This window comes from Gekko japonicus, unplaced genomic scaffold (assembly GCF_001447785.1).
Source record: "Gekko japonicus isolate JY-2015 unplaced genomic scaffold, Gekko_japonicus_V1.1 scaffold3581, whole genome shotgun sequence".
NCBI lineage: Eukaryota > Metazoa > Chordata > Lepidosauria > Squamata > Gekkonidae > Gekko > Gekko japonicus.
Window position 1 is genome coordinate 74780 of NW_015171001.1, and position 26758 is coordinate 101537.

Below are 26758 nucleotides of genomic sequence, written 5' to 3' on the forward strand. Positions count from 1 at the left end.
TTTAAAATCATTAGAACTGGCAAGCCCTGTGATATGGAGGAAGTAAAAACATTCCCTATAAATGGAACTTGGCTTCACCAGACTACTTAAACATACCATGTTCCTAGCCATATTGCTACACCTTGATCTTAGTGGCCACTGAATCTATTTCACTTCAGGTCTGTCAGATTTAGATCTCATTAACAGCATTCCGTGTGCCTCAGTGGTTGTATTCAGACTGGCAGTTTGGCCTGATCTAGGCACATTTTACAAATGGATTAAACGGGCAGGATCACACAGCCACATCTGTCAGGCATTTCCTGGGTGTACTCACCCCATCAGAGGATGACTTGGAGCTGAGTTAAAAAGCTACCACCTCCGAAGTGGTGTTTTTGTTTCCCCGCGCATTCATTGTGCATGGCAGGATGTCTGAACACGGGGGAGTGTGCACAGAACGGACTTGGCAGATCCATTCTGCCACTATGGAGGTGGTTTTTTAAAAGACTTGCCTATGTGCGCATGTGTGCGCATGCGCACTACGCACACACATGGTGTTTGGATTATTTTTTTGCAGTTCTTTCCATGGCGCCACAATAATGTGGAGGCTTTACCACGGGATATCTCCGTGGGTAATCCACAGCAGGGTGTGCTGTGTGGCAAATATATCCCACTACACTTTAACCCGGTTCAATTAGAGGCGGCACCACATCACGCCAAGCCATCAGTGTGATCACAGCCAGTGTTTAGTCATGCCAGGCACATGACCACAGAAACGTCTTCAGACAGTGCTGGCTCTTCACCTTGGAATCGGAGATAAGCACCACCCGCAACTAGTCAGATTTGACTAGTTTTCGAGCAAGGGAAACCTTTACCTTAATAGTTATTCATATTTTTTAAATCCTGACACTTACTACTCTATATGGTCATTGAGGAGCAACCTCCTAATGGCTGCTTTTTAAATAGTAAGTATGTAAGGTGAAGGGATGGAGACCAGACTTCAATTAATACCCCCCTCTTTGGAACATTCTTGTTTCAGAAATCCATGAAAATATGACCCCAAGTACTCTCAATATAAATTAAATTTCAGATTTTAATATTATTTTAAAATATTGCAATCCTGATTTTAAGCTTAAGGAACATGGCAGTATCAAATATCTAAACAAATAAATGTTACCTCTAGCTCTATTCGCATGGATTCTAGGGAATATGAGCAATTTTTATCAGACGGAAACTTCAAAACGTAATAAAACTTAGTGTATGTTTATTGAAATTGAGTTGGGAAATACATTCTAACTAGGAGCTAAGATGTGTCAATATCCATCTTCTCAGAGAAAATATTTAAACTTTTGTCTGCAAGACTACCCCCAACTATTATAGAAATGTCAATCATTTCAAGTGCAGCAAAGTCATTTAGCTTTCTGTAGATGCTGATAGCTCCAGGATATTATAGTACTAGTATCACAGGACAATAAAAAGTAAAGTTTTTGTAGTAAAATAGCTATATACCGAACAGCATTATTTATAAGAAAATGAAAATGAATTTTCCTTTTCACTGTTTGTTATAATCATTTTCTGGTAAAGCCTAAAGCTAAAATATATTTGTTTAATTTGCCACTAAATATAAGATACAGTTTGATTTTGTAGCTAGGCACAATAGGTCGATTCTCATATTGTACTCAGGTATGAGTTCCCAAGTATGAAACACGTACAGTGGGTCAAAACGTCCACTGAACCCTAAAGACATGAAAGGGAGAGGGCAGGCAGCCATGCATTGATCTTTTCCCAATATAGGCAGTATCAATCTAAGTACAATTCATATACATACAAATCGGTTTCAGAGGACAAAATTGTTAAGATTCATTATATGTCACTGTACTAAAAAAGAGCCAGATAAACAAAAACATGGATTGTAATCTTCATCTATAGGTCTCCAATAGTTAAAGGTCTCCAATAGTTAAACATTATTTAAATAGTTTTTATTGAAAACATTTATCAATTTAGGGGATGGCAGGAATTACGGGCCACATACATTAATGAACTAGCACAACCCAGAGCAAAAGGGGTTCCCATTCTGTGAGGAGGATAATATCTTCTGAAAACAGCAATTTCACAAAATGCAGGATGTTTCTCATCACAGAAGAGAGAACAAACAAAACTCTAAATGCGCATCTATATTCTCAATATCAATGCTAATATAAACAGATTAGCATAATTTTTATTTTAAGGCTTAATATTCCTATAAAGTTACGCTTAATAAAACTAGGTATTTGAGTTTGCTTACCTTTCCAGGAAGAGGGCAAATATTAACAAAAAAATTAAGGGTAAAAGGTTTGTATTTTTCAGGGAGTCGCCAGGATTCTATTATTTCCTCATCAGAAATGACATAGTAGTCCAATGATTTGAGTGAAATAATGCTGTTAACGACAATGTGCCTATAGGCTATTTTCAAGCTCAGAGGAGTATTGAACAAGGTGAGGGCAATCAGATTAGGGCAGAAAGATAACGAATGCACATTTTCAAGGTTTGAAATTGTATTATCATGAAGATACAGAAGACTTAGGTTCTTCATGTTCCCCCAAAATACAGGGCCTGGAAGGTCTTCCATCTGAAATAGAATTGAAAACACAATTTGGGCAGTGGAAGAAAAAAATGAAATTATTTGTATGGTTAAAAATGAAATGCTTTTAACCTCAAACAGGTTAATCTGATCCATAACTTTTAACCTCAAACAGGTTAAAAGCTTAATCTGATCCATAACTGAAGCTAAGATTGCCCTCTTAACCAAAAAAGGGGTAGGACCAATGTTAAACTGTGTTTTTATCACCCAACTCCCATGATCCAACCAATTGATTAAGGTCAGCCATGCATTGTGTGACTCCACCTTTGCATTCACCTTCTGAGACAGGATACAGGGGACAGAACTTTCTACTGTAGCACCAAACTTAATAACTCTTTGCAATGGTTGTATGTCTGGTGCCCCACTTGAAAAGCTTTCATTGCCAGGTAGACTTTTCTTTTTTCCTAGGCTTTTGTGGAGTTCTCTTCACCATTCTCACCTTTGACAGTAAAACCACCTTCTGTTCTTGCCTTTATTTTACTGCTACTATTGATCCCTTTAAGCATTTTAATGCTACTGGATACTACTAGTTTGAATTGTCTTTATTTAATGCTAGTCTTCATAAGCAGTATGGCCACAATAAATAATATATTTATTGTGCTACTCCTTAACACATTTAAGTATTGCAGTCCTAGTAGCAAAAGGGAGATTAAAAAAAATTAGGATGACTAGTGATAATGATTTGAAAAATCAGCCCTGAGGCAGAAGCATTGTACTGTATGAAAATCAGGTGGACAGAATCTCCACACTATGGGTGAGATTCAAACCCATGTTTTCACTCACACAAGGCATATCTGTCAGTGGAACACAACATTTATGCCCCCCCCCAAAAAAAAAGATCCCACATCTCCCAAAATGCTGCTCTTGGATGAACAGAGAACAAATTAGGAGAGTCAAGTAATGGTCTACAGCAGAAGCAGGGGACTGGTTGAAATTACTCCACTCCTTCTATTAGTGGAAAATGTAGTATGGAGGTAACTCATAAGGGGGTTGTCTGTTCATTTTTTTTGGAGAGAGCAGGTGTGGGCAAACACCAGATACACTAATTTTTTTTTGTTTAACTAGAAATGTTCTAAGAAATAAGTTCTCACTGTTTTTCTCATTGTTTAAATTACAGCTACTGTGTCAAATAAACTATCTAATTTTCAAAAACAAAATACCTGAGAGAGGGCAAATTGGTCGGGCAGGTATATTTACTGGCCCCAATCTGGCTTCTGATCAGAAGATTCTACATCTACTTTAGGACTTCAAAGGCATCCTAACAGTTGATCCAAACAGTTCATCCTTAAAGTCAAGTAATCCTAACCTGGTGCATATATGGGCATCACTATATAATGGCAAATTATTGCAAACACTCCAGTCTTTACTGAAAATCAACTCTATCAAAGATAAAGGCTTGTATCTTACAGGCTGAGCAGAACAGAGCTCACTGAGTGGGACATTTCTACCTTCCCCTCTTGCTGCAGCCCACTGAGCTCTCCAAAACTCTATTCCTGGGGATCACGAGACCTTCCTGAATAGCACACAAGGCAGAGTGGGGTGTGTGTGTCTGTAACAGGAAGGGAATAGGCTCAAATCCTTCCCATTTCTCTACTAATGGAAATGCCCTTCTGCCATTAGAAATTGACAAAGGATATAAGCCAAAATAACGAAAGTGCAATCACACTCATTTGTAAGGTCTTACAGACTTTATTTAGCCATTCATATAAAGATCTAAGTTCAAAGGCCTAATATCTGGGTACTATTAGTATATACTGGAATTTGAAATTTGAAATAGTCTTATCACAAAAATAAAGGAACATCAAAGAATTAGATTCATGAAGAAAAGTTTATATTTCATTTTGGCTCTAAACACAACATCCTTGGTCTAGAAGTCCACATGCAGTATGATATATTATAGAGATTCCATTTTCATTTTCTCACTCAAGCATGTGCACTTCCCCCTCCCGAACACACACACAAATCCTGGTTTTGTTAGAAGTGAAAATATTAAATCATGGTAGCACTTGCAGTTTAAAGAGCACAGGTTAAGCTTGCATCAGTGCTCTACAGACACAAATACATAAATCAGTTTATTTTACTGACTCATTCTTTTATGTGTATCTTTTAAAGTTGCTGTAGCTCACCTGATTGCTATGGAGATCCAGCTTAATTAGATGAGTACAAGATTCAAGTGCATCAATATTTGAAATGAAATTACCAGACAAGATGCATATTTTAAGTGAATAACAGTACTGCAAGTATCCTACATCTTTTAAATACCGTGCACATAACTGAACCATAACAATATCTTCCACAGTCTTTAATTCATGGTGCTCAGCTGTTTGTCCACATTCAAACAGCAGTTTTTTAGAAAGAGAGAGAAGGTATTCTGCATATTTCTCCTCCATGGCTGTTTCTCTCTTTTATGGTTTATCAATGAGAGATCTAAAGGAGGAAAAGGATTACACAGCAGGTTACATTTATTCAACTTTTTTAAACAAAAACTTCAGATGCCCTGAGTAAATATCCAGCTGCTTATTACAACACCCCACTTGCTCTATAAAAGACAATCTAACCACATAAATTAAGAGACAGAGGAAACAGAAAATACTAACAGAGAATTCAACAACGTATAAGCAAATGAAAAAATTCTTATATTTTACATGTTATCAAAACATTAAGATACCACACCAGCAAAAACTGGTCCAGTAGATTCATATTCAGAAACTCAGTTCTTCAATCAAATCATCAAGAGAGACAGCATAATGTAGTAGTCTGTTTGATTAGGAACTGAAGACCCCCAGGTTTGAATCCTGCCAGGTGACCTTGGACCCCCTCCCCCCTTTCAGCCTAACCTACCTCACAAGGTTCTTGTTGTGAGGATAAACTAATAGTTTACTAATAGTTTACAATGCCATACTCCCTTCTTCCATTTTATCCTCACAAGAGGATAAAAATAGGACATACATGTCTGAATAAACAAACCATCACTAAAATGGATAGCTAAGGATTAAAACTACTGTCTCTTAACTTACCTAACTTTGCATCAGCAGAATCTCTTCAGCCAGTTGTCATTAAAAAGAACATGTATATTTTCTTCAGCCTTAACTGAATGAGAAATAAATTAAACAGGATAAATGTAAAATTATTTTTTGTAATACTGAATGTACCTGAAGACATGTGTCGCACACAAAAGCTTATTCACTGAATAAAACTTTGTTGGTCTTAAAGGTGCCACAGCACTCAAACTTTCTGCTTCAGAACAACATGGCTACCCACCTGAATCTAATATTTATTGGGTTACCGAGTTTCAGAAATTTATTCTCAAATTAAGGATACTGTGAGCACCTACAATTTCAATACTTATTATAAGGTCTGGATAAAATTACCTTTTTGTTAGGGGCAAGACTAGAGTTTCATTATATTTTCATGAAATTCCTTATAGAGGTTTCTGACTTAGTTTTAAGACTTCCTTTATTGCAGGATTTGTGTATAGTGCGGCTGTATCAAAGGACACCACATTTTTCATTTGCACTTTGTACTCTTATAATCCTTTCCAGTCAGTAGGACTTGATCTGACTCTTCAAATTAAAAAACACTGTACAAGAATCTATAAAAAGCCATAACATTATAAGATGAGCAATGATGTAGAAAAAGTCTCAACCAACTAATGCATCCAGGTCTGTTCAACCAATTTAAAGGCTGCTGCATACTTAGTTGAATACTATATTCTGGAGCGCATTTGAAAAAACAAAAAACTAAGGACAATCAACTGCAGTGTGTCAACTGACATATTGTTTTGTAACTCCAGTATGAAAAATGACTGTGAACATGTCAAAACATATTGCCAAGTGCTTTAAGGTAATGAGTAAATTTATCACACTACAGTTAATACTACTCATTCTTTTCTAGCTCAAGCACTTACACTGGTGCACAAAAATTAGTTTCACTAGATGGGTCATGCAAACACCATCATCCCGCAAAAACACAGCACACACAGTAGAAATGGTCACTGTGGTAGGTTATTATTGACTGTGATCCTCTCTAGTTCTGCATTTAAATTACCTCTTCCTTTAGGGATTTGTCAATGATGATTACCTTCACCTCGTAATAAATCAGGGATATCCTATGCTGTTCTAGGTAAATTACTAGGTAATTTTACTTTCTAGGTAAATTACTAGGTAAATTTACTTAAGAAATATATTTCTTAAGTAAATATTTATTTCAAATTCAAGACTCAGGTTCCTACTCAGAAATGAAGTTTGCCGGGTGACTGTGACAGATAGGCAGACATCCTGCCCCTTTCTGTCAGTCTCCAATCCCCTATATGCCTGTTTGGGGGGTAGGGGGTACAGGGCAGCTAACATCAAATCAGGGATCCTGTTTTGTTAAGAATGCCAGATGAGAGGGGAGTGCAAGAAAAAAAGCTGTTACACTAGCCCTGTTCACAAATTACAGTGAGCACATGTACAATCCATTTATGGTGTGCACTCTGTATATTCATTGAGTAATGCTCATGTTACAGTCAACACAGCTGAATATGCGATACAACCCCTACATTTATCCAGGTACTGGTCCCCAGTTTACTTGGTAAAACAAACATGTATTGGCTCTGTCTTACAAACAGCTATCCACATATATACGTGTTCGCTGCAACATGTAAACAGGACTAGTCACCTCATTTCAGAGAGGACTGTGTCTGAAGGGTATTAGCTGGGAGACAACCTGTCACAGGAGACTATCTAGGCCTCAAGAGTTTACCTGGTTTGTAAGCAAACTAAACCAATGAATGTTTGGACAGAGGGTTTGGGCTTATAGAGTGGTAGGCTGATAAAGTATGTTATTTGTAAAATGGCTTAAGCCTCATTAATGAACTCCCTTATTTTTCCTATCTCAGTAATTTTTTTAACCTGTTTCCCCGATGCCTAAGGGTCTGATGAGATAATATATTAAATGCAGGTTGGGTAGGGGGGAACCCAACTCACACTTAACATGTGACCCAGCTCTCACATTAAAAATGGAGGGAGGGCATATAGACTCCCAAGTGTGCACAGCAGCAGGAGAAGCTTCATCGTTCCCTCCTTTCCTCACCTTGTGCACTTTCACTAGCAGAAAAGGGCTATGGAGGGAAGGCTGTCTTACTGACAGTTCCCCTCATGGCCCTTTTTTGCTAGCAAAAGCACACATGTGGAACAGAAGAAATCATAAAGCTCCTCCTGCTCTTGTATGTGCTCAGGAGTTAATACAGCCCCCCCCCCCTTTAAGGTAAGTGCTGGGTAAAACCTTAAATGCCAGTTTAGTTTGACTTTCCCCAAACTCAACCTGCATTTCACATCTATATATCTAATAGCCAAGTTGCTCCCTTCATGCGGATATCTAAATCTGCACATCAGGGGCACTTGGGGGGCAGAGAGATTTTCCTGCATACTTGGAGCAGTCCCCAGGCATGCAGAAAAATCTAAAAAGTTGAAAAAAATATACAGGGGATATTTAAATCCCCCCAAAGCATTCCCTGCGCAGAGAACGTTCTGGCCATTGGCTGGGAGTCGCTCAGGCCTCGCCACCGGTGCCGGGGGGGGGAGCGGGAGAAGGCTTGGCAGGCCCGGCAGCTAGGAGCCACGTGGGCCTTGCCATTCGTCCCGGGGGGGTTGGGGGAGAAGGCTTGGCAGGCCCAGGCCTTGCCATCGGTGCGGGGGGAGAGAGAAGGCTCACCTGCAGCTGGTTCCTCCTTCTCCCCCCCATGTGTATCACAGGTCCCCACTTCTTGTATCATCTAATCAGACCTTTATATATATATGAATTGCATTCAGAAGGCCACTTGGATTCAGTCTGTCAGTATCAGGTCAGGGTAGAGACCACTCTGTTCAAACTATGCAGTGTGCTACCACTGTTTAAGCAGCATTTAAAACCCTGACCTTTGCAGTACCTTTGAGCCAGTTATAGAGAGGAGGGAAGGGATGAAGTCCCATTTGATTAAACAAGGATTTATTCTCAAGATTGCAGCCATAATCTTTTAATGTAATTTGCCTCACAGGGTTGTTATGAAGATAAAATGGATATTGGGAACCCTATATGCTGCATGAGCTCCTTGTAGAATGGAAGGTACAAAAATATTTAAAATATGTTTGCTATATGAATGGAAATAACAGGATGTAGTCTGTCCATTAATGTAGAATTGTGTGCAAATACAGAGACGTAGGCCGCATTCAGACTGGCAGTTTGGCCCGACAGCCAAACGCTTCAGGAGCGTTTCACTAGCGGATTAAAGGGGCGGGTTCACACAGCCACATGTTTCAGGCGTCCCTCAGCCGTACTCAAGCCGTCTTGTACTGCTTCCCTCCCAAGTTTTAAAAGTACCTGGTGGAAGTGGTAGCAAACCGTGTGGAGAGCGGGTTGATTCCAATCCCGACATGTGAACACAAGCGCTGAAAGGCGGGAACAACCCGCAGTCGTTGATAATAGACGCTGGCTGTTTCCACGGCAAGCGTGCATGCGCATACGCACATGCAGCAGAGTGCAGAAACAGCTCCTAACAGCCCACCAGGGGTGGGCCAACAGTGTGAACGCTCCCTTGCGCTTCCTCCACGGTATCACCCTCTCAACATTTCAAAGTTTCATCCCTTCCTCTGAGATTTATATTACCCAATACAACAGCTGGTGAAAAAGGCTTTCCTGCCAGTTCCTTACAAAGATTTAAAAAACATGGAATCTAATTATTTCTCAGTCCTTGTTAGGTCAGTGCTTGGCATAGAAAGGGGCAACTTAGTGCTACTTAATGTCATATTTTAATTTTATTGCTGTTTCATTTTAAATGCTATTGCATTAACTACTATGAAATGTACTGTTGTTGCTATGGTTTTAGTACATCACATGTAAGTCATATGCTGCTGTTTTATTTAAGATTCTTTTATGCTGGTATATGAAACTGTTTATATAGTTTTGATAGTCCAAAAGACACCTAAGGTGCCTTAGATGGAGAGGGCAGGATTTTTAAAATGTATATATACATGTGCAATTAATCACTGATGACTGTTCAGTTACTTCAGTACAAAACACACCTTGAGGCTGCAATCCAATGTACATTAGCTCACAGCAGTAACTCCCACTGGAGGTGTACTTCCATGTTAACATCCATGGGATCTGATTGTGATGCATCTATTTAATTTCAACTATAAAGGAAAACATTGAGAACTGTATTCATATCTCGACTTTACACTAGTGTTTGAACATGTGGCAATTCAACCAGAGTGATCTAGCAGACAGAACATGTGAGATTCAGGATCATTCAGATCCCCTCATCGTCACAAGCTTAACTGACCTCACAAGGTCTTGCAAGGATAAGATGGATGGAGAGATCACTATGTGCTGTTCTGAGTTTCCCAAAGGAACAGTGTATTAAAACTGGAGTAAACTAATTAAATGTGTAATCAAGAGCAGATGGGGGAGGGGAAACAGCCCTGCAAAACTGCCCCACCCCCCAAAGAAAGGAGAACCTGCCTTGCCAGACCAGAACAGGAGATGCCTGTCCAAGGCTGGACTACCCCCATCCTGTCCCTCATCGCATCAAAGAAGAGGAGATTGGATTTATACCCTGCCTTTCACTCAGCATCTCAGAGTGGCTTACAATCACCTTCCCTTCCTCTCCCCACAACAGACACCTGTAAGGAAGGTGGGGCTGAGAGAGTTCTGAGAGAACTGTGAGTGACCCAGGGTCACCCAGCTGGCTGCTTGTGGAGGAGTGGGGAATCAAACCAGGTTCTCCAGATTAGAGTCTGCATTCTTAACCACTACACCAAACTGGCTCAAAGCCAGGTAAGGCAGCCCCGGCCCCCATCCTGCAGCGAAGCCAGGCAGGGCCGCCCCATCCCATCCCTCACTGCAGCAAAACTACCGTATCATGACCCTCACCGCAGAGGTCCCATCCTGTGGCAAGGCCAATCCACCCCATCCCACCCCTCACCTTATCAAGGCTGGGCAAGGTGGCCCCATCCTGCAGCGAGGCCAGGTACGGTGCCCTCATCCCATCTCTTGGTGCAGCTGGGCTGCCCTGTCCCATCCCTCACCGCATAGAGACTGAGCAGGGTAGCCCCATGCCATCCCTCACCCTCCGTCACTGCAGCAAAGCTGGGCAGCCCATCCGTCCCCTGCAACAGTGAGTCAGGGTAGGTCCAATCCCATGGCAGGGCTCCCCCTGCAGCAAGATCCTGGCTGGCCGTGTCCTGTCCTTCATGCGAAGGGGTGCCCCATCCCCTCCTGTTCCTCACAACAGTGCCCACCTACCCTGTTGAGTCGAGTGGCCAACTTTGGGTTGGAAAATTCCTGGAGATTCAGGGGCAGAGATTGCTAGGCCTCACCTGGAGACTGGCAGCCCTATCTTGAGGCTGGGGTGGCCCTGGCTGCAGGGTAGCCCCTGGGACTACATGGCTGGAGTGGAGAGGGATGCCCCAAGGGCATTGGCACAGAGGGCCTTCTCCTAGTGGGTTTAATGGCTAATCTACCCCAAAGCGTAATACATATATATGCAGCTGTGCAACGCACGCTTTGTTTATACCTGATACACCTGCCTTCACTATGTAATCTGGAGGAAATTCTCATGTTCATGAAAATGCCTGCTTGGCTGACCAAACTAGGCTTGAGACTTTGCCCTCACCTCTGCGCACAGTAGGAGCAACCGAGTTTGTGCTACACCCCCCCGCCCCGCACGCACACGCACACACACACTCCTCTATCAACGCCTTCAGGCTTAACTCCTCCAACTTCCTCACTGTCCCCTAACCCACCCAAGCGTCGCCAGCAGCATCTCAAGGAGCTTCAACTGAAGCCTGGAGCGCCTGGTGGTTACCCGGGCAACCAGGTTCCTCTCGCCACCTCCCGCCAGAGCAAGCCGGGAAAGGGCGGCGGCCTCGCCTCTCCCACTCCGGAAGCGAGCGAGAGACGCCGGCGAGAGAGGAGTCGCGATGCTGGTTGGCGCAGAGGCGGAGATTCTGCTGCAACAAGCCACTCGGAAGCGGCTGGAGAAGTTCGCTCAGCTAAGAGGTGCCGTCGGGCTGCGCCGGGGCAGCGGGGAGGGGGCTTGGCGCTGTACGGCTGCCTGCTGGGCACATTCATTTGCCTTGGCTCCCCAGGCCGACCTCAGGCGGCCAGCTCAAGGCGATCACAGTCGCTTCACCCGCCTCCACTTCTTAGTATCCTGGTCCAGCACCCTGCGGGAGGGTGGAGGGACAAGACGAATGACAGTGCATCAGAAATGTGTGACGGTGTTTTCAGTCTCCTGATAACTTCTGCAAAAAACAGGGGCGGCTGGGGAAGAGGATGGCCCTGGGAAAGGGCACTCCCTCCGGAAGGAAAGGAGCACATGCCCGGCCAGCGCAGAGCAGGAAGTGCCTAGCCAAGGGGGCTGGGCTGGGCTGGGCTGGACGGGGCCTTGCGGCAGGACTCTATCCCGTTCCTCGCCGTGGCCAGGACGTGGGGGGGGCCCCATCCCGTTCCTCGGCAGGCGAAGCGAGACTGGGAGGGGCGGTCCCATCTCCCACACCATGGCTTAGGAAGACAGAGCAGACCCCATCCCGCCTCTCGCCAGGGCGCTTGCCCCTCCTGTACAGCTGGGTGACCCTGTCGGGGGTGGTGCTCCCTAGGACCAGATGGCACCAGTGAGGAAGGTCGGACGTTTCCCGGCGGCCTTATGGCTACTATGCTCCTTGCAAGGAGACAGCTACTACAGTCTTCTTTGTTGTGAGAAGCATAACTTGACAGCGGGATGTACTAAAAGGAAGGACAGGATTGCCCACTGGACAATGGGCAATCCTGTCCTTCCTTTTAGTACATCTCCTTGACAACTGACAAGAGCTCCAGAGCTGAAAAGGGTCGTGTGGGACTGAGGCTGCAATTCAGAGCAAAGTCACTCAAATAGGGTGGGTTTACTTCTGAGCTGTGGCTCCTCGCAAATTCATAAGTTGTGTCCAATTCTTTTAAAAACACAGGGTTTAGGTTCTGGTAAATGCACGGGCTTATGATGTGACAACGCAAAGAGAAGACAAACAGCTTTGATGTCATTTGTCTGCTTCCTCTAACAGGCTCATGCCCGAGTTTGAGCTCTCCCACCCCTATGCATATGAGAACAATTTCATCCCAAATCAGTGCTCCTCAATATCTCCTGCTTGAAAACACAGACATGCAAGTTACCAACATGGGCAGGGGTCCTGTTTTTGACAGGCCATCAAATGAGTAAGAATTCCTCCTTGCCTGAGGGAACAAATTATGTCTCACTACAGTTTGCATTTTCTTTTTATATCTTCTGATGTTTATGAGGGGAGGGAGCAGTCTCAAGCTATAAATCTCCTCCTCCAATAGCTACCAGAAAAACCTAAAAATAAAAGCAACAAACCTCAGCAGACAGAGCAAGTGAGGGCACAAAAGTGTCTCTTTTCCTCAGACAAGGAAATATCCCTACCCTTTTGAAAGGCTAAGGGTAAGGTTAACAAGAGAGCAATTCTAAACAGACTCTTACTCAGGTGGTCTATTCAATGGGGCTTGCTCCCAGTAAACCTGTCTGAGGATAGCACTGTTCTTTAAACAATGCAGCCTCTTCTGCCTGACTTATATCATGGATAAAACTTTGTTGATCTTAAAGGTGCCACTGGACTCAAAATATGGAATTCCAGAGAGACTGTAGCCAGGTGCCTAGTCACCATTTCCCCTTGCATTAATAAACAAAGGCAACAAAGTCTCCTTGCTGGCTTCAGATATCCTTTACCAACTTTTGATAAAGAGCCGTAACTTTTCAAAGATAATCAGTAGTTGGTAGATTTTGGCCCCGATCACACGAGAGGTTTTGGGCCGGTAGAGGGACAGAACGGGGACGCAGCAAACGTGCACGATCCCACAGCAACATCTGGGAATCGTGCTGCTTGCGTCCCCGATCCGCCCCTTCCACCCAAAACAGAACCACCTACCTTGGTGGTTCGTCCGAGAAGTGCACCCCAAGCCCGGCCGTGGGATCGCCGGCGCATCCTTGCGCCAGCGCATCTCTGCCCCCTGGCCGAACTGTGTGAGAATGCACAGTTTGCCAGCCTCCCCTTCCCACTGTAGCTTTCTCCCCGGCATCTGATCATGCCGGGGAGAAAAGGCGCCGCGGCTCAGGGGATCCGTGGGATCCCGCCGCGGCGTCTCAACTTTGGTGTGGCTTTTAGAAGCCGCGCTTTGAGCGAGTTTTCCCCTGCCATGTGGCAGGGGCTTTTGTTCACTTAAGTTTTCTGTGCACTTAGAAGTGCAGCAAACATTAATACCAGATCTTAAAAAACCTAGATGTTAAGGAAACTGGGGAGGCTAGATCCCTTTGGATTGTCAGGTTATGGTTGATTCTCATGTGACAGCCCACACATGTGAAGCTGCTCAAAATGCTTCTGTGTGGCTATATCTGTGGGTATTCAAACGTTTTCTGTATGGATGAGCTGAATTGCATCTCCATCCAGGAGGACTGGTCAGATAGGTAAGAGGCATGCAAATGCCACAGGCAGGAACTGCCACAATACAAAAGCATTTTTCAGCAGCCTTCTGTGTGAAAGCCCTAACATAAGAATCTTTCTTAAGTAGAGTTGCCTTTCTTATCTACTGTGCAAAGCACCCAAGCCAGCGTACTATAACATGTGGGGAACACAAGAAATAGGGAAAGAGTTAAAGGGATAATTTATGTATTATTTATTTCTTGATACTTCATTTATACCATTGGGGGCACAAAGCAGCATACATCATTTGCCTGCCTGCCTGCCATTTTATCCTCACAACCCTATGAGATAGACTAGGCTGTGGGAGTGTGACTGGCCCAATGATAAGTCACAGCCTCCTTGTTTCTGAGTGCACTGGTACTTTTAAAAGCATAAGAAATACCCCCAAGTTATGATTTGGAAATATTATTTTTGTGTAACTGTCTGTATGTTAAGTGCCATCAAGTCACTTCCAACTTATGGTGACCCTATGAATTAATGTTCTCTAAAACATCCTATTATTTAGCCGCCCTTCTGAGATCTTACAAATTGAGGGCCATGGCTTCTTTTATTGAATCAATCCATCTCATGCTGGGTCTTTTTTCCTTCTGCCTTCAACTTTTCCTAGCATTATTGTCTAAGGCCAAAAATATGCATTAGAAGCAAATGCATATAACTTTCGTCCAAAAGGCCACTTTATTATTTTAAAAGCAAGTGTGGAAAGATGAAGTTGATAGTAGAGAGGAATCGGGAACAAGGGATCCAATACATATTTTAAACCTCCATGGAAAATGTTGCAAAGAAATTTGCATGCTATCAAAAGCAGGTTTGCTCAGAAGCAAGTCATTGAGTTCAACAAATCTTACTTCCTAATCAGTGTGCTTAAAATTGCAAATACAATGCAAAAAATGGTGTCACATCAGTGGAAAATAATGCAGTGGCAAAAGGATATGTACAGCAAACAGATAAATACATCCTGTATGCTGTAGTATAATCTGTGCTCCATTTCCCCTTTATAAAGCACATTCCTGAACCAATCTGTTATAGTTTTGTCCCTTTACATTGTTTCTGGAACAACAGAAGCATGAGAACCCTTTTGACCTCTTCAGGCAAGCTACAATAGAGAAATTACTTGTATGGGTGGTTGTTTAGGCTTGCTAGCTTCCAGGTGGTGGCTGGAGATCTCCCGCTATTACAACTGATCTCCAGGTGATAGAGATCAGTTCACCTGGAGAAAATGGCCACTTTGGAAGGTAGACCCTATATTATTATGCCCCATTGAAGTCCCCCTCTCCCCAAACACTGCCTTCCCCAGACTCTGCCCCCCCAAATATCCAGCTATTTCCCACACCATAGTTGGCAACCCTAGTGGTTGTTGCAGGGTGGCACCTGAAGAAGACCCTGAACAAATGAGCCGAATATAGGAGGAGAGGCAGTCCTGCAGATATGAAGGTCCAAGACTATGCAGGGCTTTGTATGTGATAGTAATTTGAATTGACATGGGGTTGCCCTTAATAAGATGTCTGGAAACTGCAGTGAGTACAGAATGCTGCAGTGAGGATGCTTTCTGGAGTGGTTCATAGAAATCATATCATTCCAGTCTTTTCCATCACACCAGCTTCCAATCTTGGTGTTGACGTTAGGCCCTATGTGGCCTGGGATCTACATGCCTTAAGATCTATTTCCATATGAACCTATCCAGCCATTACGATCATCTTCAGGTACACCAGCCATCTGAGGCTAGAATTATTGGTGCATGTGTTTCAGCAAAAATGGAAAGAGAGTATGATGCCACAGGTAACAAACATCAGTATGAATGGACAGTAATTCAGATTACCATGTCAGATGGCTGCTGTATGTGGAGTCTGGTGGGCTTGAGGCTAAGAAAGAAATATGAGTGGCTGAAGAGCAATAGCTTATCTCAATGTGTAATCACAGTTTTCTAAGAGACATGGAAGGGATGTTGGGCTGACTGTCATGAAATGGGAATAGGTGAAAGAATGGAGGGACATGACAAGCTACAACGTCTATTGTGATAGACAAGGTAGTCAGGAAGTGTCAGAATTCCAATATCTGATGGAAAAGAAAATATTTTACTAATAGCATCAACATGCTTCCAGGTCATCTCTAACCTAAGCAACTGTTCTGTTTCTTACAATAACATTCTTGGTTTCAAACAGGTAAAATTGTACCAACTGGAGAATTCTGGGATGTGGTTGTAATAACAGCACTTGACAAAAAACAGGAAATTGCATACCAGCAACAGTTATCAGAAAAACTGAAGAGAAAGGAACTACCTCTTGGTGTTCATTACCATGTTTTTGTTGATCCTCCTGGACCAAAACTTGGTAAGTTCTTTACAGCATATCTTGTTAATATTAGAAGCAGATTTCTACACAGAAATGCAAAATAAATAAATAAATAAAAATCAAACCACAGTTACCTACTTCCACTGAAATTAGCAGGCCTTTCCCTTGCCCCTTTTCTTTAGCTGTGGCTATTGGCTTAAATTTGCAGGTCTCTAACTTTTCAGTCATCTGGTGAGCAGAGACCCAGTCAGTCTGTAGTTTAAATATTCACTATGATTTGATTAATTTTTCAGGCAGACAAAAAGGTTCTCATTCTGGTGCATATTATGACAGCTGTATCTCTTTTGCTGAAAGACTTCCAGAACGCCATTAGAAGCTGAATTATATTAATTAAATCTCCAAAAATATGTTCAAATACCATTATTATGCTTCTTTTGATTCAAGTGTGTAACTCCCATCAGTATTAATGAGTCAGATGTTCTTTTGGATGGTAGTAGTTGAATAGATCAATTAAGGTTTATCCTAGCTTAGGTATTATTCCTGATGCCTTCTCATTAGATTTTATGGCAACTTGGATTGTGAGACTGTTTCCCTTAGGATAAGGAACTGGATGGTGGTGTTTGTTTTTGGTGGCAACCCTTTGGTCAGCATTACATCTAAATCCATCTTAAGAACCTGGAACATGAAATGCCAGCTAACAGTCCTTGTCTGTTTTGTACTCCTCAATTCATCTTGTTTCTATTTGAAATAGTTTTGTATTTCTCAGTGACTTCTGATTTGATGTATGGAAAGGATTACACTCAGTGGATCGTGCACTCCATGGATCATGCAGATGACGGTCCTCCAATGTCTTACATGACTTGATGACCCTGATGTCTTGTATCACAGCAGTCAATGGGTTTCAGAATTAAAAGAAAGAGTTCTTAGTTTAGTTTTATTATTACGGTCTTAAGACCAACATACAGAGTAAGCATAATATGTGAGGGAGAGAAGAAAAAAACCAGTCATAATATACAAAAATAGAAATTGAATTTATGAACTTTTAAAATGCGATTCCCACAATCTAAGAATTCATGCACAAAACTCAGTGACTGAATGTGTAATCTCTACATTCTTATCTAATAGGAGCCAGTGAAGCCTTGCTTTGTTTGTGTTAATGTGCCCAGATGTCCTATCAACTAATGGGGTAATAATTTTAAGACGAGCCTCCCTGTAAAATGGACAGCTGAAGAACATATGCTCTACTGATTCAACCTCGCTTAAAAGGCATGGGCATAGCCTTTCAGAGTAGGTGGTTTTGTTGTACCTGCCTTGAATAACTGCAGATGGAAGGGCAGAACATCTAGCTAGGGCAAACGCCCTTCTAGAATTCTTTCCCTCCACTGAAGTCAAATATATTGCCGGCTCAATGGTGCTTTTGATATTTAACAACACCCCAAGTTTGGAAGCCTTAGAGATGTCAGATTGTCGCTCAATATCCTCAACTCTTTGTTTAATTAGCCCTTTGGCTTGTTCAAATCCATAGGATAAGAGTAGCTGAGGTGAGAAGCCAATTCTATGAATATGATAGGGAACTGCCTTGATCCAACTGGATTGGAAATCATCCTGGAATATCAGGGGAAGCAAGCCTTGTGGATTGAAATGACATATAGATGGATAGAATACATACCCTAGCTTCAATTCTAAGATTCCCAGACTCTAGTCATATCCAAGCATTGGATAAACAGTTAGGAACTTACAGAACAGCTCTTAAAAATTTGGACTGAACTCTTTCTTGCGACGTAAAGCATGAGGAAGGTGGTGCTAAGAATGTTCCATAGAGCAGTTGTGCCAATGTTTTGGCCTTATATAACTTCAGGGCTGCAGGAACAAAGTGTCCACCATGAGTTCGAAAAAAATTCAGTATGGCATATGCGGATCTTTCCCCTAGATCGGCAACATATTTGCTGTGCTTAACCCTAAAACTGGAGGCCTGTAAAACTACGCCCAGGTATTTAAAACTATCAACTGATGGCCGTTTATTGCCCAATTTCTGGGTTTTGATCTACTCCCAAAGGCTATAATTTTAGTTTTTTGATAGTTAATTGTGAGAAGCCCATCTTCACAAAACATGCTGAACTTCCTTAGGGCTCGCCTAAGACCAACTGGGGTTTGAGATAATATCACAGCATCATCGGGCATACAGTGAAACAGATATATGCTGGTGAGCAGGTTTAGGGGTATGAAGATCAGAGGTGTTAAGAGATTGATCTATAGTTGGATGGGTCCTTCTTTAAAATATTTTTATTAATTTCTGACTACAAACACTATAAAAAACACTACAAACACTAACACTAACCTAAAATAAGCTATACAAGGATAATATATAATGATTAGATGCATATTTAGTTAAAGCTCGCTCTATTAAGAAATAATTTTTGGAATATAGCTAATTTCTACCGCTTCTATTACAGACGGGTAAATATAGAATTAAATCAAGTAAATACAAACAATAAGACTTTTAGGCTTATACAATTCTATTAAGTCTGTTTCTTCCCTTTATTTTTCTTCTTTTCATATTTCCATTTGACTTTCAGGACTTTTGGGACTGCTTCCCCTAATTCTGATTCAGAGTCTTCTTCTGGGTTACTACTCGCTGTTGGTTCCGAATCTCCCGACCCATGTGTGCTGCTTTTTTCTTCGATATCTTGTTCCTCTGCTGTATCATTTTTGTTCACTGGATTTTGTTGTTGTTCCAAGAACATCTTCGCTTTTAAAAAAGAGTCTATCTTTTCTTTTTTATCTTTGTAATTGAAGACCAGTCCTTTGGGTATTATCCATCTGTAGGGGATGGAGTTTTTCTGCAAAAAGCTGGTTAAATTTTTGTATTGAATCCTCTTCTTTCTTATTTCAAATGGAATGTCCTTTAAGACTCTGATTTCTTCATCTTTGATTTTTAAGGTAGTCCCATTTGTGGCCTTGAGCACCATGTCTCTTGTTGATCTTTTAGAGAGTCTCGCCAGTATCTCCCCAGGCAGGCTCTTTTTCTTAATAAATTCTGGGTATGTCCGGTAGACCAAATCCAGATCACTTTGCAATGTGTCTGCCGTTAAACCTGTCATTGAGGCCAACGCTTCACTTAATATTTCTTTCAGATTCTCGTCTTGCTGTTCAGGAACACCTTGAAATCTCAGAACATACGCTGATTTTTCTATTTGTAGTCTTAAAAGTTGGTCTTTATCAGAGGATCTTTGTTTTTCCATCACCTCCAGTCTTTGATTAGTCTCTTTTGTTTTGGCTTCAAACTTTTTCACTGATTTTACAGTCTCCTCTGTTTTTAAAATCGTCTCTTTAAGCTGTTTTTGGATTTCATCCAACTTCTTGCTGAGGTTAGTTATCTGCTCCAGCAGAGGGTGCAATGCAGTAGCCAACATGTTTGTAGATTCAATATTTACTTCCAGTTTAGTAGCCGGATGTGTTGATCTTGTAGTTCCAGGAGAGTGTCTCAGTCTTGTCGCCATCTTTTCTCCCCGCCCATTCATTGTTTATATTTCAAGGAAAGTTTTCAAAAGTCAGCAAAAGTTGGTTCAAAAGCTCGCTTTGGTTAGATTTGTACTTCGCCTGATTCAATCGACCATCGCCGTTTCTCCTAGCCCCTCTCGCTAAAAGAGTTCGCTTAAAAATGTATGGGGGGGGAGAGATGTGAACTAGCTCCTTCCCCTCCGTGGATGCCATTAAGGGCTTCAGATATACGCTTTGCCAAATAGCCAGTCAAAAAGGAATTAGCACTCACGCTTCATTCCATGCCTGCTGCAGAGGTAGGGAGAGCTTTATTTTCATTGGATCACTTGTTCGCTCGCCCGGTGTGTGCCTCTTGGTGCCATAATGGCACCACGGTGACGGGATCTATCGGAGCTCGGAGGTGCCTCAATCTCTTGGCTGCAGCCTCGGGAGAAGCAACCTCCAGCGCCTCAGGCTGGGAGTCCCCTACAAAAATTCCGGGGTGGTGGTGGTTCCGGGTCAACCGGCCCCCCTCCCATCCATAACATCACTGGCCGCTCCTTTCGGAGCACCGAAGGAGCATGCCCGCCATGGAAGTTGCCAAAACCGGAAGTTGATGGATCCTCCTTCTTACCCTTTTTATAAAAAGGGACAACTATAGCTAAACCCCAAGACTTGGGGACATGACCCATGTTATCAATGTGTGTAAAGAGGGGAGCTAGGAAAGAGGTCCACCAATCCTTATTCTGTTTTAAAAGTTCTGGTGGAATTCCATCTGATCCTGGGGCCTTAGCATTTCTCATCCGCCCAATAAGTGATTCAATCTCACCAACTGTCACGGGGGACCATTTCATGGTATTTTCTAATGTTACCACTGATGGAGAATGGACAGCATCATTGTACATTTCTCTAAAGAAGGCGACCCATCTATCCGCAGGAATACAGGCAGTTATTGGTGACTTAGAGTCTGATGCTCTACAAGTGACTAACTTCCAGAAAAGGAATGTATTTTTACTTTTGGCTGCATTGATAAGCTCTTGGAGTACTCTTTCTTTTTATGTTTTATCAATAATTTGTACTCTCTTTTTTTTGGACAAAAGTTAGAAAAGAATTTCTTGCTTGGCTCCCTCATCACCACTTTAGTATTGGTGATAGACGCTGTTCAAAGCAGTTTTGGCTGCAATTCATCTTTGATTAAACCATGGTTTGGATAAGTTGAAGGGTTTAGCTCCCTTAGCTGTAGAGGAGTGAAAGAGAAAGAGATATATATTTTGTATGAAATGTTCATATACTTCTATAGGGTCTTGAACTGCCGTCGAATACCCTAGTGTTTGACAGGAGTTCAGTAGGCTACCTGAATTCAAAGGTTCTTTTAAATATTGACCTAGAGTGGGGGATCATCTCACTCGGCAGCCAAACCTTTCTGTAGGTTGAACCATGATAGAGTATCTGGAGGTCAGATGAGGGTCCTCAGGATCTAAAAAGACCTGTAAAAATAGTGGGAAATGGTCACCCTCCAAGTATGGAAGTACTTGAAATTTCTCCATCAGGAAAACTAGAATTCTACAAGTCAAAATGTAGTCAATTGTACTCGCTTTGGCACCTGCCATAAAATTGAATTCACCAGGGGAATCATTTACAGTAGACCCATTTAAAGAGTCCTAACCTAAAGGTGAACTTAAAAAGGCAAGCCCCTGCATAGTTTGCTGGGTGATCTTTAAACACTCTCTCTTGACTCAGAAACCCCAAAGATTCACCTGATGAGCTGATCTGCAGCTTAAATTTGGTTGCCAGAAAAGCATCGTCTGGTCCCAAACGTGCATTCAAGTCACCAACTAAAAGTAACATGGCCTCAGGATGCTCCAGCATTTGGGCCCTTACATAGTTTTCTAGGGACATCCAAATTTCATCTCAGATTTTTTTACTTAGAGGGGGTAAAGAGCTGTTTATAATTATCCGACTTTTCCTTCCCCAAGATAAATTTACAGCCATCGCCAATTGCCCCAAAGGAGATTTTGCTATACATTTTACTTTTAAAGATGTCGCTATTAAAATACCCAACCCCCCTTTCAGTCGTCCCAGCCCATGCCCTGGTACTGCATTAACTCTAAAAGAAATAAAACCTTCTAAAACTAAATCAGCATCTGACCAAGTCTCCTGTACAAGAATAATATTTGTTCCATCAGAAAAAAGGAATATCCGGGTACTGAGAAATGCATCGTGTCCATCCGGCCACATTCCAGGATAGAAGTTCAAGGGCAGCAGTCTCCGAGTTCCTGTGGGTTGATACCATCATGCTTGAGGAACTGTTCTCTGGGAGATTTCTTGAGTTTCCTGCTCAGTTGGCCTTCAGAAGAGCCATGTCTTCTGAATTTGATGAGGTTAAATCGATAGAAGCCCCTCCTTCTAAGATCTTGCAAGTCTTTGGGGGCAACTGCATATCAAGTGCTTGTTGGATAACTTTAGATGACAAGGAAAGGACCAAAGTAGTAAAGGAGTAGTTCAAAGACTTCGAGGTCTCAGGCTGTTGGATAACATTTTCATGGGTATTACAGCATTGGAGAGGAAATGAAGTATCCATTGGAGTGGTAGCCTTCAGTAAACCGAGGTTGACTAAGTCTTTCAGGGGTTCAGCCCTCTTTAATGTTGCACACAGGGTTTGTTTCAGTTTATTAACCAGATTGGTAGGAGATTTGGAGTATGATGATGATTTTCCACTGCTATCTATAGAAGATACCATAGCTTTGTCAATATGCTGTTGCCTCTGGATTTCCTGCAAGCCCCTATCAAATGGAACACAGCCACCACCACACAAGAGGAGAGGACTCTTTCTTGTGTCCTGGAAGACTCTAACTGAACGAATGCCAAGTGTACCTAAGAAGCCTCTCATCTTAAGCAGCATCCGTGGGATAGTGGGTTGCCGAAATAGAAGAACCAGTCTTCTACTTGAAGGACATAGAAGAACCAGTCTTCTACTTGAAGGACAATCAGGAGATCTTTCAATTTGTTCTAAATCAACCTCATCAGCCTCCAACCTCAATAAATGGCATAAGAAAGAGTTCAAAATTTGGTAATGCATATATAAGCAATCAAAGTTTTCCCACTGCCAGCTATGGAAGGGTCCATACTTTCTGGGTCTCTCTCTGGTTACAGACGTAATTAAATCCTGTGTTTTTGCAAATTTTTATACAATGATTGTGGTCATATGTAATAGTGCAGCATCATTTTTTAAAGTAGATATCTGAAGTAAGGTATTGAAATCTACAAGCATTCAAATATTTTGCATGTATGTCAGTGTCTTAAAACCAGACAGAAAAAGTACAATTCTAACAGAAACCTACAATATCTTTTCCCCTATATAAAACTGTTTTTTTAAAAAAATAAAAATAAATCACATTTGTATCCCATTTGTTCTCTAGGAACCTCTAGACAGCAAATAGGTATTCTTATTTTATCTCCACAGCATTTCTGTGAGATGAGTCAGAGCCAGGACCCAGTGACTAGCCTAGTAACATTCTTCATGGCTGAGTAGGAATTTGAACGGTCACAGATTCCAGCAGGGAGAAACCTGTCATGAGCCCGTTCGCAGGGAGGGCGGGGTAGAAATATAATAATAAATAAATAAAATAAATAAACCTATGGCAAGCCAGCCCATTTCAGTGGTCTCACATTGAAAATGTACAATATCCATTTTAACCTATTTTCAGATGTTGTTCTTTCTAAACTGATGAATGTGTTGAAATGTTTTGTAGGAAATGGTGGATCCACACTTCATGTCCTTCAGTGCTTGGAAGAACATTATGGTGATAAATGGGATTCTCTTACTGTCATACTAATCCACTCTGGTAATTTTTTCCCCTTTGAATTACACTTTCCTTGCATTATGCATTTTAAAAAAAACTTGAGAAAAAGATAAAAACGAAGGTGAATGTGAGTTTTCTCTGATTTAAAATTAGACTCAAATTAGCTTAAATTGTTTAAGTTAAAGGCTGGAAATATTAAAACTGGCCTTTAGACACTTAGAAATCTTAGAGGAAGAAGCATAGAATTATCGGTACCAACATTTCAACTATAGCTAGAGTTGAAAAGGTGATTGTGACTTACTTGTGATACTATGGTATTGGATTCACAACCCTTCAGTGCATGATGACTTTTCAGTGCACTTGAAATAGTTATCATGTGTTGAACTGCATGTCTCATTATGAGTTTGCACTGGATCTGAGTATACAATGGAACAGTCACACTGATAGTTACTTTCTTCACATTTTGAAAGTCTGCTGTTTGCCCAGCAAATTACAATTCCCACTGTGGATAACGCCTACAGTATTATACAAGTTGGTGCATGCTCTTTTTAAATTGAAGAGTGACCTTATAATTGCACTTGTGTTCTAAGTAATGTTATTTTGTGCAAGACAGTGACTGATTTTGATTTGGGCATGAAGAGTTTATTACCTTATTTCTGTAACCCTGATTATACAACTCGCCTAAGAATGTGTTGTATCTCTGTTTAGGGCCATGCCTATAACACTTTAGGTAAAATAGCACTTTGGTTTTTGAACTTACACATTTTGAATTGTTCTAGTTGCCAGAGTGTCTTATTGCAGGTAAATTGGTCATATAAAGATACCTCTTATAGAGACAACTGAATCTGTTCATTTTACACATGTAGACATTTTATTTGTGATATTGAGACTTTATTAAAAGGAAGTAAGGGATACATGCATTTTTAATGCCAATATTTGAAGTGCAATGCTAGGCATATATGCATCATGTATAGTATACCCTTCTGAGTTAATCTAAGGAAGGAAAGGATAAAAATGCGATAGAATGATGCTCAGAAGTAAGTTCCACTGAGCTTGTGCAGCTTTCTCCTTAGTAAGTATCCTTCAGACTGCAGGCTTAGAGATGATTACTAATTAAATAAAAACCATATTATTTGAACTGAATAGCCTGAAAATGAATTGCTGCATATCAGCATCGCTACAGAAACTTGTCAAGTTAATATAGCCAATGGTGCTTAAATTGTCTACCCATGGCCCAGATTCATCTCCTTCATCTGCGTATGTATAAAATAACCACTTTCATACCCAATATTTTGATCCAGTATTGCATTTAAGGCCTTTGCTATCTCTCTCTCTCTCCCCCCCCCCTCTCTGTCACACATGGCAAGCATCCTCCCTTCACGCAGAAGGAGGGACATAGAAGAAGAAGTATAGATAAAGAATAATGAGGAAAGCCAGCTCATGCTAACCTCTTCTCCTTGATATTTTTATGTGACTAAGACTTGAGTGAAGTCTTTTAAAGTGTTTATGTGAATTAACATATTTGGGCATTATATATAATAATATATTTTGTTTGCTTGCTTGTTTGTTTTAAGGTGGCTATAGTCAACGTTTACCTAATGCAAGTGCCTTGGGAAAAATTTTCACAGCTTTGCCTTTTGGAGACCCCGTTTATCAGATGCTGGATTTAAAACTGGCAATGTATATTGATTTTCCCATCCAAATGAATCCAGGTGTTTTGATTACTTGTGCAGATGATATTGAACTTTATAATATTGGAGAATCAGACTTCATCAGGTTTGATCAGCCTGGATTTACTGCATTAGCTCATCCTTCCAGTTTGACCATTGGTATGACTCATGGTGTATTTGTATTGGAGCCATCTTCTCATTTGACAGAAAAGAGACAACTTGAATACCGGTCTTGTAATCGTTTCCTGCATAAGCCTAGCATTGAGAGCATGCATCAGTCTGGAGCAGTATGTTTAATGAGTCAGTCATCTCCTTCTGAAGGGATGGGAGACTCAACACTGAACTCTGAGTTTGTGTATACAGATAGTCTGTTTTACATTGATCACGCCACTTCAAAACTGTTGTTGACATTGTATAAACAAATAGGCAAGCTTTGCTGTGAAATAGATGCCTACGGTGACTTTCTGCAGGCACTGGGACCTGGAGCAACACTGGATTATGTTAAAAACATAGAAAATGTCTCGAAAGAAGAATCATGTCTAGTGGAAATCAGGGAGAAAATATTTAGGCTTCTAAAAGGATTGCCTCTCAATGTTATACTGTTAAATAACTCCAAATTCTATCACATAGGGACTACACACGAGTACTTGTTTCATTTAACTTCTGATAGAAAGCTGCAATGTGAAATGGGTTTGCTTCCGACCATTTTCAGCATCTGTCCAAAGAGTGCAGAAGATTTGGAGAAATCAGCATGTATTATTCATAGCATACTCAGTCCCATGAGTTGTGTAGCACAGGGCTCATTAGTCGAGTACTCCAGGCTGGGATCCGAGGTTTCTGTGGGAACTAACAGTATCATCAGTGGTTGTTGTATCGATACAAAAGCACACATACCACCAAACACATTCATAACAACACTAAGCATGAGGATTGATGGAGAACTAATGTATGCAAGCATGGTGTTTGGTATAGAAGACAACTTGAAAAAGAATGTAACAAAGTTGTCAGATGTGCACTTACTTCATTACTTCGGAGTCAACCTTGGAGAATGCTTAGAGCTCTGGGGCCTGAGAGTTTCAGACCAGCTCTTTTCTGGTCACAAGTCAGCTTTAGGTTTATGGACAGTTCGGATTTTCCCTGTTTGCTCCACTCTAAGTGATTCGGTGGAAGTGTCATTAAGGATTTTAAACTCTGTGAAGAACATGTCACCTTTTCAGCTGGGTGGCTTGAAGCTATTGTCTGTTGAAGAAATGCTTTGCTACAAAGACATAGAAGACATGTTGAAGTTCAGGCAGCAACTTTACGAAGAAATCACTCTGCAGAGATTGAAACAGAAATCTGATTTGTAAAAACTGTGTGAAAATGGTACAGCTTCCCTTGTTCTTTAATTTGAAGAGACTGATTGCTTTCAAGCTTTGAGAAATGCAGTACCAAG

General features: G+C 41.5%; 2 protein-coding genes across 2 annotated transcripts in view; one reads left to right on the forward strand and one right to left on the reverse strand.

Annotated features, from left to right (window-relative positions):
* The window catches only part of LRRIQ3 (leucine-rich repeats and IQ motif containing 3), a 58652-nt gene extending 47249 nt beyond the window's left edge, over nt 1-11403 (reverse strand). Inside the window, exons 1-4 of the mRNA XM_015419009.1 lie at nt 11359-11403; nt 5614-5686; nt 4723-5023; nt 2261-2584 (exon numbers count right to left, since the gene is read on the reverse strand). Of these exons, the coding sequence (XP_015274495.1) occupies nt 2261-2584; nt 4723-4986 (588 nt within the window). The 5' untranslated portion in view covers nt 4987-5023; nt 5614-5686; nt 11359-11403. The remainder of the gene's footprint in view (nt 1-2260; nt 2585-4722; nt 5024-5613; nt 5687-11358) is intronic.
* On the forward strand, nt 11388-26672 carry FPGT (fucose-1-phosphate guanylyltransferase). The gene is made up of 4 exons (XM_015419010.1): nt 11388-11614; nt 16242-16409; nt 23603-23695; nt 25228-26672. The coding sequence occupies exons 1-4, from the start codon at nt 11536-11538 to the stop codon at nt 26670-26672; spliced, it is 1785 nt and encodes a 594-aa protein (XP_015274496.1). The 5' UTR covers nt 11388-11535.
* Nucleotides 26673-26758: the final 86 nt, after the last annotated feature.

Bases quoted from the DNA above. Each gene is read 5' to 3' on its own strand.
- FPGT (XM_015419010.1), top strand. From the start codon at position 11,536: ATGCTGGTTGGCGCAGAGGCGGAGATTCTGCTGCAACAAGCCACTCGG. The intron at 16,410-23,602 runs GTAAGTTCTTTA...AATGTTTTGTAG, and splicing joins TCCTCCTGGACCAAAACTTG to GAAATGGTGGATCCACACTT. The intron at 23,696-25,227 runs GTAATTTTTTCC...GTTTGTTTTAAG, and splicing joins TGTCATACTAATCCACTCTG to GTGGCTATAGTCAACGTTTA.